This window comes from Sphaeramia orbicularis, chromosome 8 (assembly GCF_902148855.1).
Source record: "Sphaeramia orbicularis chromosome 8, fSphaOr1.1, whole genome shotgun sequence".
Lineage (NCBI taxonomy): Eukaryota > Metazoa > Chordata > Actinopteri > Kurtiformes > Apogonidae > Sphaeramia > Sphaeramia orbicularis.
The window spans coordinates 42,202,623-42,220,503 of NC_043964.1; the positions used below are offsets into that span (position 1 = coordinate 42,202,623).

General features: G+C 38.6%; 1 protein-coding gene across 2 annotated transcripts; it reads left to right on the forward strand.

Moving 5' to 3' along the window:
* Positions 1 to 692: 692 nt before the first annotated feature.
* On the forward strand, positions 693 to 17,686 carry LOC115423574 (caspase recruitment domain-containing protein 10). Of its 2 annotated transcripts, none has more exons than XM_030140449.1 (24): positions 693 to 789; positions 4,034 to 4,273; positions 7,714 to 7,851; positions 8,007 to 8,193; positions 8,334 to 8,472; positions 9,605 to 9,820; positions 9,956 to 10,075; positions 10,795 to 10,920; positions 11,809 to 11,982; positions 12,073 to 12,177; positions 13,025 to 13,061; positions 13,171 to 13,208; positions 13,307 to 13,395; positions 13,507 to 13,553; positions 13,662 to 13,782; positions 14,178 to 14,355; positions 14,527 to 14,650; positions 14,766 to 15,006; positions 15,291 to 15,360; positions 15,487 to 15,589; positions 15,687 to 15,845; positions 15,949 to 16,061; positions 16,347 to 16,462; positions 16,682 to 17,686. In XM_030140449.1, the coding sequence occupies exons 1-24, from the start codon at positions 717 to 719 to the stop codon at positions 16,887 to 16,889; spliced, it is 3,162 nt and encodes a 1,053-aa protein (XP_029996309.1). In that variant the 5' UTR covers positions 693 to 716; the 3' UTR covers positions 16,890 to 17,686. The 2 variants fall into 2 exon arrangements, with proteins under 2 accessions (XP_029996309.1, XP_029996310.1); XM_030140450.1 differs by lacking the exon at positions 693 to 789 and adding an exon at positions 810 to 968.
* The last annotated feature ends 195 nt before the right edge of the window (positions 17,687 to 17,881 follow it).

The following is a 17,881-nucleotide window of genomic DNA, read 5'->3' on the forward strand; positions in this document are numbered from 1 at the left end:
TTTTAAGTGTGATGAGATATTTTGACAAGAAATGAGAAAAATACACTTGGTAAGATTTTGATTTTTGCAGTGCATTTGCCTCTACTGAAACTATCTGCTTCTATGTTAACCTTCTTTCTATATTAAGTCCTGATGTCTAAACCAGTAATAGTTGAAATCAAGCAACATGATTCAGCTGTTCCACTTATTTATGCTGCCTTGAGTGTGTTCATTCTGTGGGAAGGGCTTGAAACAACACAACCATATAAGCATTTTTGAAAGGAGTGTGGATGAAACTGTGTGTCAGACAGATTCCCCTTTATCAACGACCGTGACTAATTTACTCTCACCCCTGAGCATTTAACCAAAGGTGCCTTTCCGGTTGTTATAAGAGGTGAGGGGCTTTTTCTTTATTTATTTTTTTGTTTTTTGGTTGCAGTGAAACACCTGGAAAGTGAGTCACAAAGTTGGTGAGTCACACTCCCTTTTGATCTGTCACATATTTCTGTGACAACCCTTCATTATGCAGTACATTTGTCGTCCTCTAGAGACAACGTGGACATATTTGGGCGTTTTGGTAAAAATTCAGCGACGATATTAATGTTAGTGTGGTAATAATGGTGGAGTAACTGGTCAAGCACTGGTTCAAAGCGCCATCTAGTGACTTACTTTTCTTCTTCCCACCCTTCCGTGACTAAGAAAAAGTGTGGCTGTGGGAAATCAGCTGCGATCTGTCCATGAGTGGGACTTTTTTTCCCCGTTTTTCTTTTCCTGTGATTGGTGGTAGGATTGACTGGGAAGGTGGAGGAGGTGAGTGCGCTAAGGTGCGCTGGATCTGTGCGCCCACGTCAGGTGTCGCCCACAAACCTGACCTCAGCTCTTAGTCAGTTTCACTCCAGACTTGTATCCGAACTGGAATAATATGTGAAAGACCGGAGTGCACTGGGTTTCAACTTTCAAATACGCTAAAAGCAACCAGAGGATGAGTGGTAAGTCTATATTTAAGACTAACCAGGAGAAGGTCCGTCCACTGTAGGCTGTTTGTTTACAATGCGCCTTTGGGAACTGATTGACAGGCTTAGGGCTGGTCCAGTAGTCAATAGTTAACTACATGTTATAGGGCAACAAAACTGTTCTGTGTATAAGACCCGGGTTGCTCTATTCTTACCTCCATTTCTACCACATTATGTATCATTTATCGATCAGTTCAGTAAAAGTGTGTTGTAGCCCAGTCTTTCATTTTCCTGTTGTCTATTCATTGGAGATTTATGTTGTCTGCTAATATATGTCATACAGTTTCTGGCAACCACTCATGCTACTCAAGTTACCTTAGATATTTAGAGTATTTCTCAGCTCATTTATCACAACTCCCCAAAATAATCTTAATTCATTGAAACACTGAAAGCAAGACACATAAAAATGAATTTATGTTGTCAAACACCACTGCTGACATTACTAGGGATTGAAGCCTAATTAAAAAAAAAAAAAAAAAAAAAAAAAAACAAGACATCTTCTCAAGACACCTTGAGAGTTGTATGGTGTAAAACGAAATGATAAAATAAAGTGTTCTATTGCAGTACTTTTTTTTTTTTTTTTTTTTTTTGGTTATAAGCAATGTAATTTGTAGACAGTTATTTCATGTTGGTGGGTTTTTTTTTTTCATATAATTTTTTGTCTGCTGTGGAAAACAAAATTTGGTGTACCCTCAGTGTAAGGAGGAGTTTAGTGGTAATCACATGAAGACAATGGCTCAATAGAGTGTTTATGGGTAATGACAGAGATTCCAGAGCATCTGGACTTGCCTCAGCCTGCCTGTTCACTCAGATCAGTCTGATCACCTGCACAGAGCAGTCAACAGTTTCTGGTAAATACCCGGCCGGGCATGTTTCCATCACAGGTTGACAGAATAAAATAATGCCCTATTTTAAATGCCTTTTATTAGATTTATCAGCCACCAGAGAATTTTGAAAAATTCACTGCATTTCAAACAGACTGTAAACAACATTAAAAAGTAACTAATGACCTGTGCCACTGCCTTTTCATTCCTACATGTGTTAAAACCAGCTAAAATGAGATGTATGATTCTGCTCGTAGATGAACACAGCCACAGAGCGCTGGTGTTCAGTACTCTCACTGGATCAGAAGGTTTGATAAAAAGCTCCTTTTGCTTGTAAAAAAAAAATACTATTAACCAAAACACCTGCTCTCTTAATTCAATATTAGCACACAGCTGGTGTAAGACATTTTACTGCTTGATTTAACAAACTGCTGTTGCAGCAGGATTATCTTCTTTCTCTTCACAGTGGGAAATGAACAGAGCTGAGAAAGTCTTTGTCTGTGGTCCCCCTGCTGTGTTTTTAGGTGTATGGTATGAGTCATGCCAGTATTTTCATTCCTCTATTCTGAGACATTGCCCCAAAAAGTTGTCCTCGCCACTATAACCCTCATAACAACAGCTTAACACTCTTTAAAACCACTGCTGTTGTTAAATAAAGTGAAAGGTGCACCATCTGCATGAAATTAACTTCTTGTTCAGTCATACAAATAACCACTGACTCTTGCCTGGAGCATCTTATCATATGGAACTGCAACTCATTATTTTAATTGTTGATTAAACTGTTAATTATTTTCTTAATCAGAATTCATTTAATTGTGTTGTCTTTAAAATGCCAGAAAATGGTAAAAAAAAAAAAAAAAAAAAAAAGGCTTTTATCCTTCTATTGTCAAAGAAGTATTCGCAGCTAATTAGAAGTATTTTCACAAAAAGTGATTAGTTGATCATCAAAATAGCTAATGATTAGTTAAAAACGGTGACAACTAATAGAATAACTGAGTGTTTGTTGCAGCTATAACATTATCTGTCTGTGGATCAAATTAAATCAACAGTTCATTTGTCAGAAGGGGATTTTCTAAGGAGTGAGTTGACCTCAGCATTCCATGGATATTTTCCAGTAAGGAGCTTCACTTTAGTCAGCCAGGATATATAGGAGATAAGCCCAATAATCCTTTATGAAGCCCAAAAAATGACCGGTTTCACTGGGATTCCTGAGCTTTTATAGTTCTAATGTTGGATAGTCACTGCTTGTTTACATATTTAGAGTAAGAAGAAGATTATAAGAAGTATTTCCCAAATTATCGCTCTGCTGGTGTCTTAGCTGTGTGATGATAGCAGAAAGACATACAGATTGTTTAGACATTATAAATGCTTTGCCCCACTTTTGATTGCTGGAATTTGCAGAGACATAGATAAGCATAGTTGGACAAAAATATTTAGGCTGGGAGTGGACATGTCTGCCAACTGGTCCCTCATGGTTGAAGCATGATAGTGGAGGAGACATGGCACAAAGTAACAAAATGTTTCTCATATTTGTTCAGGTTATTCACATTTTATTGTGACAGGATTTGTTAATGTAAATATTTTCATAATGTAATTTTACTTTTTTCCACATTAAACCAAGTAGAAAATTTAGAGTAATTATTTATTGGTTATTATGTTATTATTTTACTTGATATCACATTGAGTTGTATGTGGTCCTTGAACACATTTGACTGTTAATATCTATAGTGTAATTTATGCACTTCTGAAATTTATCCCAGATTGGACCATTTGGCGGGCTAGTTTTGGCTCGTGGGCCATATGTCTGACACCCCTGTTCTAGGTCATTCTCTCATTTCATCTTACTCATTTTTTTATACTTTATTTTTATCTTCATATTTTACAGTATACAGAATAAACAAATAAACAAAAAGAACTAAAAATAGACCATAACAGTTAGAGCATCTAGGTTCACCCTTTAGACAAATAAAATACAGACAGGTTCAGGACAAATTAGGCAAAAAAAGTCAAAATAAGCAAATATAAGTATAAGATTATACAGGTTCAAGGATTTCTTTGATTAACATCCACATTTCATTTTTCCCATTTTTTTTTTACATTTGTCAGTACTGAGTCTTAATGAGAAGGTCAGCCTTTCCATCATCTTACTCATTTTTCTTATGTTGTTCTGATGCAGATTTCTTTACTGCCCTGTTTAAGGTTGTCGGTCTCTTTCAGGAGTCACAGTTTGGGCTGAGGTGGCGGACATAGCACAGGAGGAGTCACGATCTCCACCTTGGACTGAAGAACGTTGTGAGGAGCTGTGGGATCGTGTGGAGGGAGTACGACACAAGCTCACGCGCATCCTCAACCCGGCCAAACTTACTCCATACCTTCGGCAGTGCAAGGTCATTGATGAACAGGATGAAGATGAGGTGCTCAACTCCACGCAGTACCCACTACGCATCAGCAAAGCAGGTAAGAGGGAAAAAATCCTCCATAAAAGTGAACAATGCTTTAAAAAAAATGAGTAAACATGACATTTTATCTTCGATTTCAGAATTATTTTTATATCACAAAACTGTGTGCAAATCATTTTTTGTCTGAATTATTCTGATACATTTCAGAGGGCCACTGCTTATGTCAAGGCTCGCCTATGGAGCAAATTTTCTGTTAAAACCCAACAAACAAATACGTGTTCTGCAAATGGCCCCCAACTCCCTAAAAACGTTGTCTGGTTTGCCAGTGCAAAACATATCAAACAACCAGAAAACATATTTCTAATGCATCAAATTTCAGACACAACAATAACATGCACTGAAATTTCAAAGAAAGAAAACAAAGCCAGGTTTTTGCCTTTTTGTGTTTTATTCCTTTCACATCAGCATTTGGTTTAAAAGGTCAATTTAAAAGCAAAGACCTCTGCTTAGATCATTTCTTCCAAATGATGCAGCTCCTTTGAGGTTCATTTGCAGACATTATAAGAATTAAATTTTGTTACCCACATTATACACTATATACTGGCCAAAAAAGTCCTGCACTCCAGTATTTCACTGGACGGTGTAACTTTAACATGCATTCATAATGGCATTGTTTCAATAAGTTTATGCAATGTCACAACATTTGTGTCTGTCATTTTATGGACACATAACATTGTGAAACCAGACCTGACCAACTTAAACAACCCCAGATCAAAATCCAGGTAATGCTCTATCTAGGCAGCTAAGAGCAAAAACCATGGGGACTCTATATCTCTGTGGCTAAAAAAGGAACTCTGCTGAATAATGCAGTCCCCCATGAATCAAATGTGGTAGTGAGCAGAAATTACTTAAAACAGCACAAAAAATGGCAAACTTCAGTTTAAGTTAAGACTATTTGTAGAAATGGAATATAACATTCATAATTATGTATCCAATTTCATAACATGCAAAAATAAGAACTGTTGTGCTCATGTTACATGAGAATAAGCCATTTATATCTACAAGGGTAGAGATAGGGCTGGTCGATAAAACTATAACATTATATATTGCGATATAACTTTTCCTCGATAGAAATATGAGATATCCTCGATACAATTTTGATAGAATTCATTTGTCCATGTTTTAACAGACATAAGAACAGCCAATCAGAATTAAGTAGCGCCACACCGAACCAACCTCTCTAGAGCCATGGGAAGTTAGGTTAACACACACAGCACAGGTGTCAACCTAAGTTAGAGGTCTTCACAACTAACTTATGAGTAACGGAAAATTTAAGCTTGACAAAAATAGTGATTTGATTTATATCATGATACATATCGATATCTGATGTGAAAAAATAATTATCGTGATATGACACGGTGGTGCAGTGGTTAGCACTCGTGCCTCCCAGCAAGAAGATCCTGGGTTTGATTCCAACACCAGTCGACGGGGGGTGGGACCTTTCTGTGTGGAGTTTGCATGTTCTCCCCGCGTCTGCGTGGGTTCTCTCCGGGTACTCCGGTGCTTCTTCCCACCATCCAAAGACATGCACTAATAGGTTAATTGGTTAATTTAAATTGCCCATAGGTGTGAATGTGAGAGTGATTGTTTGTCTCTATATGTCAGCCCTGCGATGAACTGGCGACTTGTCCAGGGTGTACCCTGCCTTCGCCCCTATGTAGCTAGGATAGGCTCCAAGCGACCCCCGTGACCCTAGTGAGGATAAAGCGGGTTCAGAAAATGAATGAATGAATGATTTTTTTCATATCGCCCAGCTGTAGGTAGAGGTAAACAAGTGGGTGTTGCTCATGTATGTTTTAACAATAGCTCCCAAAGCCCAATCTTCTTTTTCCATTTTATAACAGGTAACATCCAGCATTGAAGTGCATTACTGTCATCTACTATGTCTGAATGTGGACTAGAGGTAACATCCAAAAGTGAAGGACAAGGAAAACAAACTCCGGCTCAAATGAGTTGCTTTCTCAGGTTTTTCCATCATCAGGGAAGTGGAGGTGAGGGGTATTCAGTTAGTTCAGCCATTAAAAGGGGGTCTGTTTTTGGTAGAATTCAACATAACACAGTAGGTTTTAAAGTGACTCACTGCCACCTCCTATTAAAGAGGCCATATCAGAAATTTATATGAAAATAATCAAGACAAACATGAAGGAATACTTGTCACAAGTCACATGGTTTTTGGCATCTTTGTAGGATAGTTTTTGTAGTTGTAAGACACACAAGAATTGTATAGTTGAGAATTAGGCTATGTTTCATATTGCTCTGGTTTTTAATCATACTTTGTATTTACAAAGAAAAGCTCAGTGAATCCTATTAAGGATGTTTGGGAAACATGTTTTGTTTGGTACATTTGGCAGGAAATTTGCTCCATACTTTCAGCCTAATAAACTGTCAGCCTGGAAGAAAGAAAACTAACCTGTAATCCTGTAGATGGCTAGCAATTATTGTTACTGAGTAGAGTGTGTGTGTGTGTGTGTGTGTGTGTGTGTGTGTGTGTGTGTGTGTGTGTGTGTGTGTTACAAAATCACTCATGTTTTTCTTTGTAAAAATATCATGGAAGGCAGGCAGAAAAAAAAGGGAAGAACCCTAAATGTGAGTGATTGTACAGCAGGTTGTGAGAGTGGAACAGGTTGTAAAAAAATAAATGTTAGTCCAATGTGCTGTGATGTACTATATTTGTGTAACTTGTCTGATGGAAATGTAGTGGGAAATGACATATACTTCGTTAAGGTACTTTTAGTGGCTTGCAAAAAGCTACTACAAGTTACTGGGGAAAGACAGAACCACCAACAAAGGACCAATGGATCACATTTATTGAAGGAATATATACAATGGAAAAAATAACTCACAAACTGCGACTACAAGAAGGACAAATGGAACTCAGAATGGTGAAAGGACTGAATAATGTGAATATAATGTTGTGAAGCATACCCAAGCAAGGTTTGTTTGTTCACTTTTGTTGTTTTTGCTGATTATGTGTTTAGAAAGTTTCAATAAAAACTTAAGTGGAAAAAAAAAATAAAGGAAATGTTGCCGAGAGAGAGATGAAAGACATTACTGAGTAAAGGGGAGTACGAGGCAAACAGAGTGCCAAAAATGTCAGCGAAAGAAGATAAAGATGACGGGAGTTGTTGCGTGTAAAGACGGGATGAGGACAACTACCTGATTTAAAGGCAAATTCATGGCATTATAGCTTTGTTGCACTGAATTAGCTCATGCTTGCACTAGTCATTCATCATGCTCATGTTTAAAATACCTGTGTAACTAGAGCCAAATTACAGTCACATCAAAGAGTTAGCATTTTTGTGGTCGACTTACACCACTTCACCTCTCATAGTTTACAGTAAAGCATCATTTTTCTTTTTGTCAAACGTTCATGTGTGCTTTGCTTACTCCACACCGCTGTAGTTTTTCAGATTTTGTTACTACTGCTTTGTGAAATAGGCCGCCTACTGGATATTCTTCATGGTCAGGGCCAGCGAGGTCTTCAAGCCTTCATGGAGTCACTGGAGTTTTACCACCCAGAGCAGTACACACAGCTGACCGGAAAGCAGCCTACACAACGCTGCTCCCTCATTTTGGGTAAACACACATCTCCTTACATTTGAACATATCCATATACTTTATTTACATGTATGTTTAGAGTTAACATGAGGGCAACAACAAATGTCTGAAAGAAAAACATATAGTTTATGAATGAAGTACTGTAGGTCATTGTTATTTGTCTCTTTCTCCAGATGAAGAAGGTCCAGAGGGTTTGACCCAATTCCTCCTGCTAGAGGTACGAAAATTAAGGGAGCAGCTTCGAAACAGCCGCTTGTGTGAGCGACGTCTGTCTCAGCGTTGCCGAATGGCAGAGGATGAACGCAGCCGTGCAGAACGTAAAGCTCAGGAGTTACGTCATGACAAACTGCAGCTGGAGAGGTCTGTTGACTTTTTCGGTCACCTTAGTTTGTTCATCTATTCAGTTTTTTGTTGCGACGGTTTAATTTAAGTAATTTTTCTCTATTTTTGATTGACAAATAATAACATAATATGTGCACTGGTTGATATGTGATATCAAGGCTGCGTCAGGACTGGGAATCCGCCAGTCGAGAGCTGGGCAAGCTGAAGGACCGGCACCTGGAGCAAGCTGTGAAGTACTCCAGGGCCTTAGAGGAGCAGGGCAAGGCCTCCACCCGCGAAAGGGAGCTTCTGAGGCAGGTGGGTCAAGGTCAAGTTTATTTATATAGCACATCTAAAACAACACAAAGTGCTGTAGAAAGTTATAAATAAAATATGCTAAAACTAAGACTCAACTAAAAATAAGAATAAATATAAAATATATTAAAACTGCTGGTGGTTCAAGAACAACACAGCAACACCTATTATTACTATGTTTAAACCTAATTTAAGATTTATACAATGCATTGTAGTTTGTTTGTTTGTTTTTTTTTTACTTAGGGACATTGATACCTTGAATCCTCATAGAGATACTTTCTTTTCACTAAAACATCTCACTCAAATGATCCACACAACTGCAGCAACCATAGAGTAAAAATGTAGATTTCACTTAAGTGATGATTCTTGTTATTTGTCCCACTTCTTGTTTCCTCTTGATGCTTAAATCTTTAGTCAGCTGTTTTAGGTGTGAGACATTTCTCTTCAAGTTTCCCTGAGATACAGTTTGTTGCTAAAGCATTTAAGACTTAAGAGACATTTTTTTTCTTTACTTAATTGTTGCCATGACACGCCAGCAAATACAACCACCTGAAGTCGTTCCAGAGAAACTCCTTCAGCTGGCACACAGCTGCAGTATGAGAAATGAGGAAACCTTAGTCGAACTATGTAGATGCTATCAGGCTGCCTTTTATTTAGTGAGTGTGTTGTTACAACATGCGGACCACAAACTGTAGGCATGAGCGATCTGGTTACGAATACCTGTGGTGATGATGTTAATAAACCATCGCATTATTTCCAGCATGCTCTTGTTGTGGTATGTGTAATGTGCCTGTTGTATACAGTGAGTTTTGTAATGAGATAAACTATTTCTATTACCTCTAATTCACTATAATCCGTGAAAGAGATAAAGGAGTCAAATCAATGTGTTTGTACTACATATACTGTATTACATAATAGTCTTATACTGAGCCTGATATTTAGCGATAAAAGTCATTTATAACAGACTCTCACAGCCACAATGTGCCATTAATTTTGCAGAATAATTTTTTTCTATAATAATGCATCTTAGCCATTGTACTATAGTTTCACATTGACTTCATTACAGACACCTGTTGCCTTCATTCCACAGTATCAGGTTATGTGTAAACAGCTGCTGTACTCTGTCTGTGTACAGGTAGAGGAGCTGAAGTCCAGGTTGACGGAGGCAGACAAGCAAACAACGGACACTCTGGGGAATTCAACGCCATCCAAAAGAAACAGTTTACCCGTCAGTGGAGTAAATGCTTCTCCACCTGCTTTGCCAGAAAAACCCCTGGAGCGTAGTGAAGTCCAGAAGTCTGAAGACACAGGAGCTCAGATGAGAGATTCAGTTCCTGCCACTGGAGTCATTGTATGTTTATGCAAATGCATTGTTTATGGTTGTCTTTTAAAACTGTGAAGAAACTGTGAATTTATTTACTTTTCAATTCTGTGTTGGTGCAGTATTTTTATCTAATAGAAATGTTGTTTCCACTGTTTGCCTTAGGCTCTGATGGACATCCTGCAGCAGGACCGCAGGGAGGCTGCAGAGCAGAGGCAGGAGCTGTGTAACATTATCACCAAACTCCAGGGGGAGTTACAGAGCTGTGAGGAGCACAGGGACAAGGTGAACTGTACCTCACATCATCCTTATTCCTTGCATTTTTAACTTAGTATTTTTATTTTTACATTTATTGGTACCCGTACTGGTCAGGCTTATGGGATTACTTGTGCTTTGTGTATTACATATCAGTAAGAGAGGCGCAAATTCAGTAAAAAAAACGGTATAAATGCACCACACTGGACCTTTTTATTATGTAAATTACACACGGGGGCAGAACCTTTGGGGAACAGCCAGCGCCGGCCAGAAGTGACATACCATTTTTGAATCCGGGTGATTGGGTGCGAGTAAACAAGCAGCAGTCGGTGAGCAAGATTAAGTGGAAAGCACATGTTCAAGAAGCATACTATGGCTAGCAATTTTGAGGAAATGGGTGTAAATGGCTACCTATTCAATCTAATAACATGTCATCTTAGACTGGTGTCTGCTGCATGGGGTCAGAGACCAGTCCATCGCTGCCCAGCCAAATGGACAAATCAGTGAGTCTGCATCACTACCGGTGCCGGAACAGCCCATGAAGGAGGAAACTTGTCTCTGACCATGACTGACTGACGAAGCAGTGACTTAGTACTTGCGCGTACTTGACAAGGGGCGATGACAAAAGTTACTGGATGAAAGCACTTGTATTAAATGTGATCTTTTGAATCTTTGGCATTCACTACAGGTACCCTTTAATTTCCTGGTGTAAATATGAATCCAGGTTTAATGCTAAACTGTATGTGTAGGTGGAGTCACAGTGTGAGCAGCTACAGCTGAAGGTGAGGACTCTCCAGCTGGACTGGGAGACTGAGCAGAAGAGGAGTGTGTCCTACTTTAACCAGATCATGGAACTGGAGAAAGAAAGGGATCAGGTCAGTCCTTGATCACCTTTGGGTCTGGGTTCAATAAAATTCAGAATAGGAGGGTTTAGAGATGTGGAGGCTGCAGGAAATCCACCACAGAAGTGCTGACAGCACATTCAGTTTTATACTTACAAATGATGAATAGAAGACTTATTTTTGTTTGCAGTAAATAAATATATATTTCTTTCACACTACCGTCATGAAAAAATCTAAATTTATACCTCCAAACCTTTTTCACTTTCCTAATAAAGAAAGTTAGTCATATAAGCTTAAAATATAAATGAGAAAATAAAGGGGAAATAATTCTATCCACAATTTAAACTATAACACTAACCTAAAAAAGAACCAATAAGAATACTGTTAAAGATCATAAGCATCAGATCAATAAGCAATAAACCTCAGAGTCTGACAATACTACTCCATGTCTTTGCATTCCACAAAACAAAATATAAATATAAAATACAAATATTTTTGTTGTGACTGATGGCTGATGAATGTACAACAGGGAAAATAATGAAACATGACTTTGTTTTTTCATATCACAGCCATTTCAATTAGATCTTGACTTAATATTGTAACACTGTTTTATTCGCACTCCATTCATTCATTACTTCACATGCATTTTCATGATATTATTTTTTTATAAATTCATTTTTGTTACATTCCTCACTCATAAGGTAATGTGTTGAATGCTGTAAACAGAGGAGCTTTGTAAAGTTTATTCTCTGCCATATGTGCAGCTCTGCCCAGCACAGTCTCTAACCACCTTACACAGTGTAACAAGACATATTTACATTTGAGACTGGCATTGTGTTTCCTGTAGGAGACTTATTTCACTAGTCAGACCACTTGGTTTCACTTCACCTCTCTGCCTACTGTATTTCCCTGTATATTCAGGCCCTGCGTAGTCGGGACAGCTTGCAGTTGGAGTACACAGACTGTCTTTTGGACAAGAACCGTCTACGCAAGCGCATTGCAGAGCTGCAGGCCAACTTGGAGCAGCAGGAGAGGGAGCTGGAGAAGGAGAGGGGCCGAGAGCAAATGGAGCAGAATAGCCCCTGTCTGCACTGTGTGAGTTAACACGGCAAGTAAAGAGAGTGATACCGCCACTCCACTCCACAACACATCACAAACACATCACTCCCTGTCTGTCCTCCACAGTCCCACCTGTCTCTGTGGAGTGAGGACCAGTGTTACGGCCCGTGTTGTTCCCTCGGCCTTGACCTGAGCCCCCAGGCCAACAGCCACCATCAGCTCTTACGGAAGGTTAGGGCATCGCCATGGTTACCATAAATACTATTTACATCATATTTTTAAGGACAGCAGAATGAACAGACCATTTCTCTAATCGTTGTTTAAATCTGTACAATGCAATTTGCACTCTGGAATAAACAGATGTATGTCCATCACTTATCTCAAAATTTGGTAGTTGTTGTTTTGTTGTGTTGTAAATCACACTTTTTATTGCAAAATTTTTTTGTTGTTTGGGAGGCTTTCTATGTTCCTCCATATAGCAAAGATGAAGGCAGTGTTTTGGTTAGTTTGCATTTTATATATCAGTGTTTATGGTAGGCCTGTACAATATGTTGGCTTTTGGTATTTTTTTTACCATGTCCACATATTTATGCTCTATTTATTTCGTTTGCAACAAAGAATGAGAAGTGTTTTATTTACCTTTTATTTTTAATGCAATATTACGCTTATTTGACATGAAGAAATCACATGACAAAATATAATTTGTATGTCATACATTTGTGGAATTTTTAGTTGTATCACACAGTCTTAACACCAGATGAAGGAACAATGCTGTCAACTGCAGGAGTTGTATTTTGTGTTGTGTAACTACTCCTCTTGGTACTGTGAGGGGTGATTTTCTTTTTAAGAAGCAAATGGTTTAGGGAATGCAGCAACATGTTTTTTAATGATGTTATTATGCAATAAAAGGAATGTAGCTTTTGGACAGCACTGCTAATTTATTCAGATAAAAGATCTTACTATTCCTGGAAAGTGTGAGATGTTCAAATAGATACTTATGCAACTTTTGTACGTGTTAGCACCTGCACATCTTTCACCAGGTATGAGGTCATACTTATTTGTCCTTTCTTTGGCTCAGGTGCCCTCTAGAGGCCAAGCAAATGAGAACTCCGGTGGTAAGTTATGTACTCTTCTAACAACTGTTAGATAAGTTTTTGACTTAATACAAGCAATGGTGAGTTTACCTGTATTAAATTTTACATTGAGTATTCACTCTGTTGACAGATTCTTGCTCCAACTCAGAGGAAAACCTCTTGACATCAGTGAGTATCACAGCTCAGTTCATTTGCAATACAATGCTGAAAGGTAAACAAAGAAAGAACTAGAATAAGGGGCTATTTGCTTACTTTCTCGCCATCAGACAGAAGACAATGAAAAGGAAATAAATCGGCTCTCTACATTCCCATTTCCCCCATGTATGAACTCCATCAATCGACGATTTAACACAGAGTGAGTTTATCTCATTTCCCATAACGCTGCCAACAAAACATACTTTCAGCATGTTCTGACTAATTTTATCAACTGTGTATCATTCAGTTAAAGTCCTCTTTTTCTGCTAAGGTTTGACATGGACTCATGGGGCAGTGATGAGAATGATAACATTACAGGTAGTGCTCACAGTTTTTTGTGTCTAACAAAATGAGAATCAGTTTAAGGTGTTCCTAATTCTGTCTTTTTTATTCCCCTAAAGTAAATACATTTTGTGATGTTTTCAGGTGAGCAGAGTGATCTTTCTCTTTGGGATTCCTGGAACTCCCTACACTCTCATCTGTTTCCCCCTGACCTGGTCAGCCTGCCCACAGCCCCGGCACACCAGCCTAGTCCCAGCATTTCCAGGTACACACCACATCAGCCTGAAAACCACTGAGTCACTCAAAGTCACTAAAACCCTTGTGGAAGCACTGACATATGAAAATGATAGTAAATAACTGTACTGTTTGTAAAATTCTCACTACATCATCTAATACATTCATAAATAGTAATATTAAAGTGTTGAAGCCTCTAAAAGACCTTCCTCAAACCCTTTATTTTATTTAACAATATAGTCTTAGGAAGCTTCAATACACATTGTTATATGGTCTTAATTTTTTTAATGTGGAACCCTAGATTTACAATTCACTTACCTGTAGCCTAATAATTAATTGCCAATAATATCATTCATAATAATTTGTGTTATTACTTATACATTACACAGTACTTATTTATTGCTGCCTCTTCTTGTCAAATTAAAGGATACCTCCCCGCTCCCCATCTTCAAGTCCCCCTACCTCTCCAAAGAACAGAAAAGGCAGTCTAGCTGATGATATTACAATAGTCGGAGGAAACCGAACAGGGATCTTTGTTAGCCATGTGAGAGCTGGTTCATCAGCTGAACAATGGGGACTGAAGGAGGGCAGTGAGCTTCTGGAGGTATGTGTGTGTGTTAAGAGACTACTCTAATCAAAAAGAGAGAAAAATGCTGTAACTAATGCAAATGTTGGAAAATTTCCAAATAAAATAAAACATAAGACAGAGAAAAATGTAAAAAATAAGGTTAAAAATCTGTTATCTAACATGCAGATTTATCTTGTTGATTTCCAGCTGGAGAGGGTTTTGTTTGGGGGGGGCAGTGTGCTGCTGGGCCAGTGCACTGCTGAGGTAGCCCACTTTTCTCTTCAGTGGTGGACTGAACCTTCAACACTAAAACACCAGAGCAACCCAGAGGGTGAGTGTACTACAAAAGGCATGATCTACAAACATCATATTATACTTGCTCTTACATGCTCTATTACTTAATAAAGTGAGTTTAAACTATCCTCTATTCTGTGGCTCGTCCTCAGCATATGCCAAGCTGTGCTCCCAGCTCTCCTCTCCAGCTTTCATGGGTGCTGACTCCTTCTATGTGCGTGTTAATCTTGACATGGAGCCTCATGGGGACCCACCATCTCTGGGTGTATCCTGCGATGACATTATACATGTCACAGACACACGGTACAATGGGAGGTACCACTGGCGCAGTTCCCTGGTGGACCCACGCACAGCCAAGCCCCTGCAGACAGGCACCATGCCCAACTATAACAGGTGGGCCCAGTAGGCCCCAGGCCTGCTTTTGTATGACATGCACTGGTGGCTTCTGGCATGTGCATTATGTGCGGCCACACAGGGTGGTATTGTTGGGGGAGCGGCAATGCGTACAAAAAATTTTTAAAAATTACTATGTGAAATGGTTTTCTATTGTGTAATGCAGTGTTTCTCAACCATTTTTGAAGTGTGAACTACTAATATCAGGCTATTTATGTATGAAGAGTAAATCAAATTTGTTATTTGTAGTATAAATAACCAACACAGCAACATTTCTATTTAAGGGCTCAACAGTTGTTACTTGTCAGGCTACGGAAACTGGCCCTAGAACAAAAGGACTTCAAGAAGAAGGTGGTAAGTCTACTTACAGTATATGCTTTGGATGTAAGCAACACAACTCTGTTTATCAAACAATCATAAAGCTGATAAATTCAGCTGACACTGTTATTAGATGCTTATATATTTTTTCCTTCAAATAAGTTCATGAAGAAATCTTCAGGTCGTGTACGACTGGTCAAGGCTGTGGATCCCAGTTATCGTGGCATTGGTTCAGCACAGCAGGTCCTTTACACACTGAGTAAACGTAAGGTGCACTCAGTGTCTTCACATCACGTATCCTTGACTATTTGTATATCTGTGTTTTGTAATATGTGTGAGTACTTATGTGTCTCTCTTTTCAGGTCACGAGGAGCACTTGATTCCATACAGTTTAGTACACCCAGTGCAGGTTCAGACTAAGCGGCCCGTCATCTTCTCTCCCTCTCTCCTCTCCCGTGGACTCATAGAGAGACTGCTGCAACCTGCAGATTCAGGTTTAAACTTCAACACATGTCCACCAGGTGTGTCACACACACTTACGCATCCAAAAAGTTAATGTTGTTTTACTTAACAATGGCATATTACAGCTCAGTATCATCTTAACCTGTTTATTCTGGCCTGTAGAGCCTATTCAGGCTTCAGAGAGACGAGACAAGAGAGTATTCTTGTTGGATTCCTTCACTCCGGACCAGGCTCTGGGCATACGACTGCAGTCAATACAGGATGTCATCAGTCAGGTAGTGACAAAATATGTCATTGTGATGGTCATCATTTTCCACAGAAATAAATATGTTGCTTTTTTATGCCTGACAAAACCACCACCTTATTGCTACATTACTCCTCACTCAGTGATTGTAAACATTTAAGGTATGAAGACTTCCCATGTCTGGTTCAGGAATGAGCAAGACAATTTTTTTTTTTTTTTAATTTTTTTTTTTTTTGGTGCTCTGTCTCATATTCATGGTAATGACAAAGATTATACATGGTTGCACATTATTCAAATGTGCCTCTTTGTGTTTCAGGACAAACACTGCCTGCTGGAGCTGGGGTTGTCCAGTGTTGAGGGCTTATTGCGACAGGGAATTTATCCTATTGTTGTTCATATTCATCCTAAAAACAAAAAACACAAGAAGCTGAGGTAACTGTACTTTTATGTTCTGTGTTACATTAAATGCACATCAGATCTCAGCAGCAGTATGTCTTCAGGCTCACCCATGTTCACCATTACACTACATACCATAAATGATAGAAAATAAATAGCATTTTATTTTTCATCACAATGTGGTGCTTTTTTTAATGTGCAAGAAGAAAATATATTGCTAATCTGCTGCATGTTGCCCTCGTTTTCTTGAAACAGAAAGTTTTTTCCACGGTGTGGAGAGGACCGAGCAATGGAGGAGGTATGTCAGGCTGAAGAGCTACAGCTGGAGACACTTCCTCTGCTTTATTACACTCTGGAACCCAACACCTGGAGCTGCACAGATGAGCTGCTGGCAATCATACGCAATGTCATCGCCAGCCAGCAGAGGGCAGTAGCATGGGTTGAACTAGATAGGCTGCAGTAGAGGCAATATTAACAGAAGATTTTTTAAACCAAGGATAGATTTACTATAGTTAAATTAGAATTTCACAGAAGACCAAGATCAAATGTCGACCCGTTTGGAATTCATAAGAAGCCAAATTAGGTCAATGAAAAAAGAGTTTGGTGGTGAACACGAGTTTCTGAATTCACATGTGAATAAATGAACCAAACTGTACAAACTGGAAAGGATATTGTTGGCCCAAATTAATAATATCTGTGAACTGTGAATGTCATCTAGAAAAAAGTCTGTGAATGCTTTGCAGGCGTTCTACTTGAAAGGTACACATGTCAAATTACAGGCTTGTAGATTCAGGTCTTTATTAACAGGAATTAGGTCATTATTGTTTCTTCATTCAGTCTGACAGCTGCTACACTCGACTGTTTCCATGACATTGTATTTAACAAGGCAGTGAAAGGGCCATATCAGGTTCTGTTTTTTTTTATATATCAAGACTATACTGCTCAGTTTGTGATGTTGAGAGGAGTGTACTACAGTAGTGTAATATACTATTGTGCGAATTTGCTGATCCACAGTATAAGGATGATCATATTTTTAAAGAGAATGTATGCATATTTTGATGTCCTGTAAGTCTCAAGTTTGCCTTTTTCATTTTACATTTTTCACACTGAAAAATGCATATGTGTCTGCGTAATCTTGCTGAAACAACAAACCCTATGTTGGCCTAAAACAGTTGCACAGCACTGTACGTGCTGCAAAATGTATAGTTTTCATTTGTAACTGATAAAATTTGTAAAAGAATAATAAAAATGTTTGACTTGGAATTGTTTGCACAAATACACTTGTGTTTTTTTGCAGTATAACAGAATGATATAACTAACTGATGCAGAGAAGTTAAATATGAGTTGTAAACAATAACATAAAAAGAAATGGAAAACGTCAACAAATCTCTTTATACAAGTAGTCCTCAAATGCACTCAACTTTTTACCCGTTTATTTTTCTCAACACCCCTACC

Bases quoted from the DNA above. Each gene is read 5' to 3' on its own strand.
- LOC115423574 (XM_030140449.1), top strand. From the start codon at position 717: ATGAGTGGGACTTTTTTTCCCCGTTTTTCTTTTCCTGTGATTGGTGGT. The intron at 10,921-11,808 runs GTCAGTCCTTGA...CTGTATATTCAG, and splicing joins TGGAGAAAGAAAGGGATCAG to GCCCTGCGTAGTCGGGACAG. The intron at 12,178-13,024 runs GTTAGGGCATCG...TCTTTGGCTCAG, and splicing joins ACCATCAGCTCTTACGGAAG to GTGCCCTCTAGAGGCCAAGC.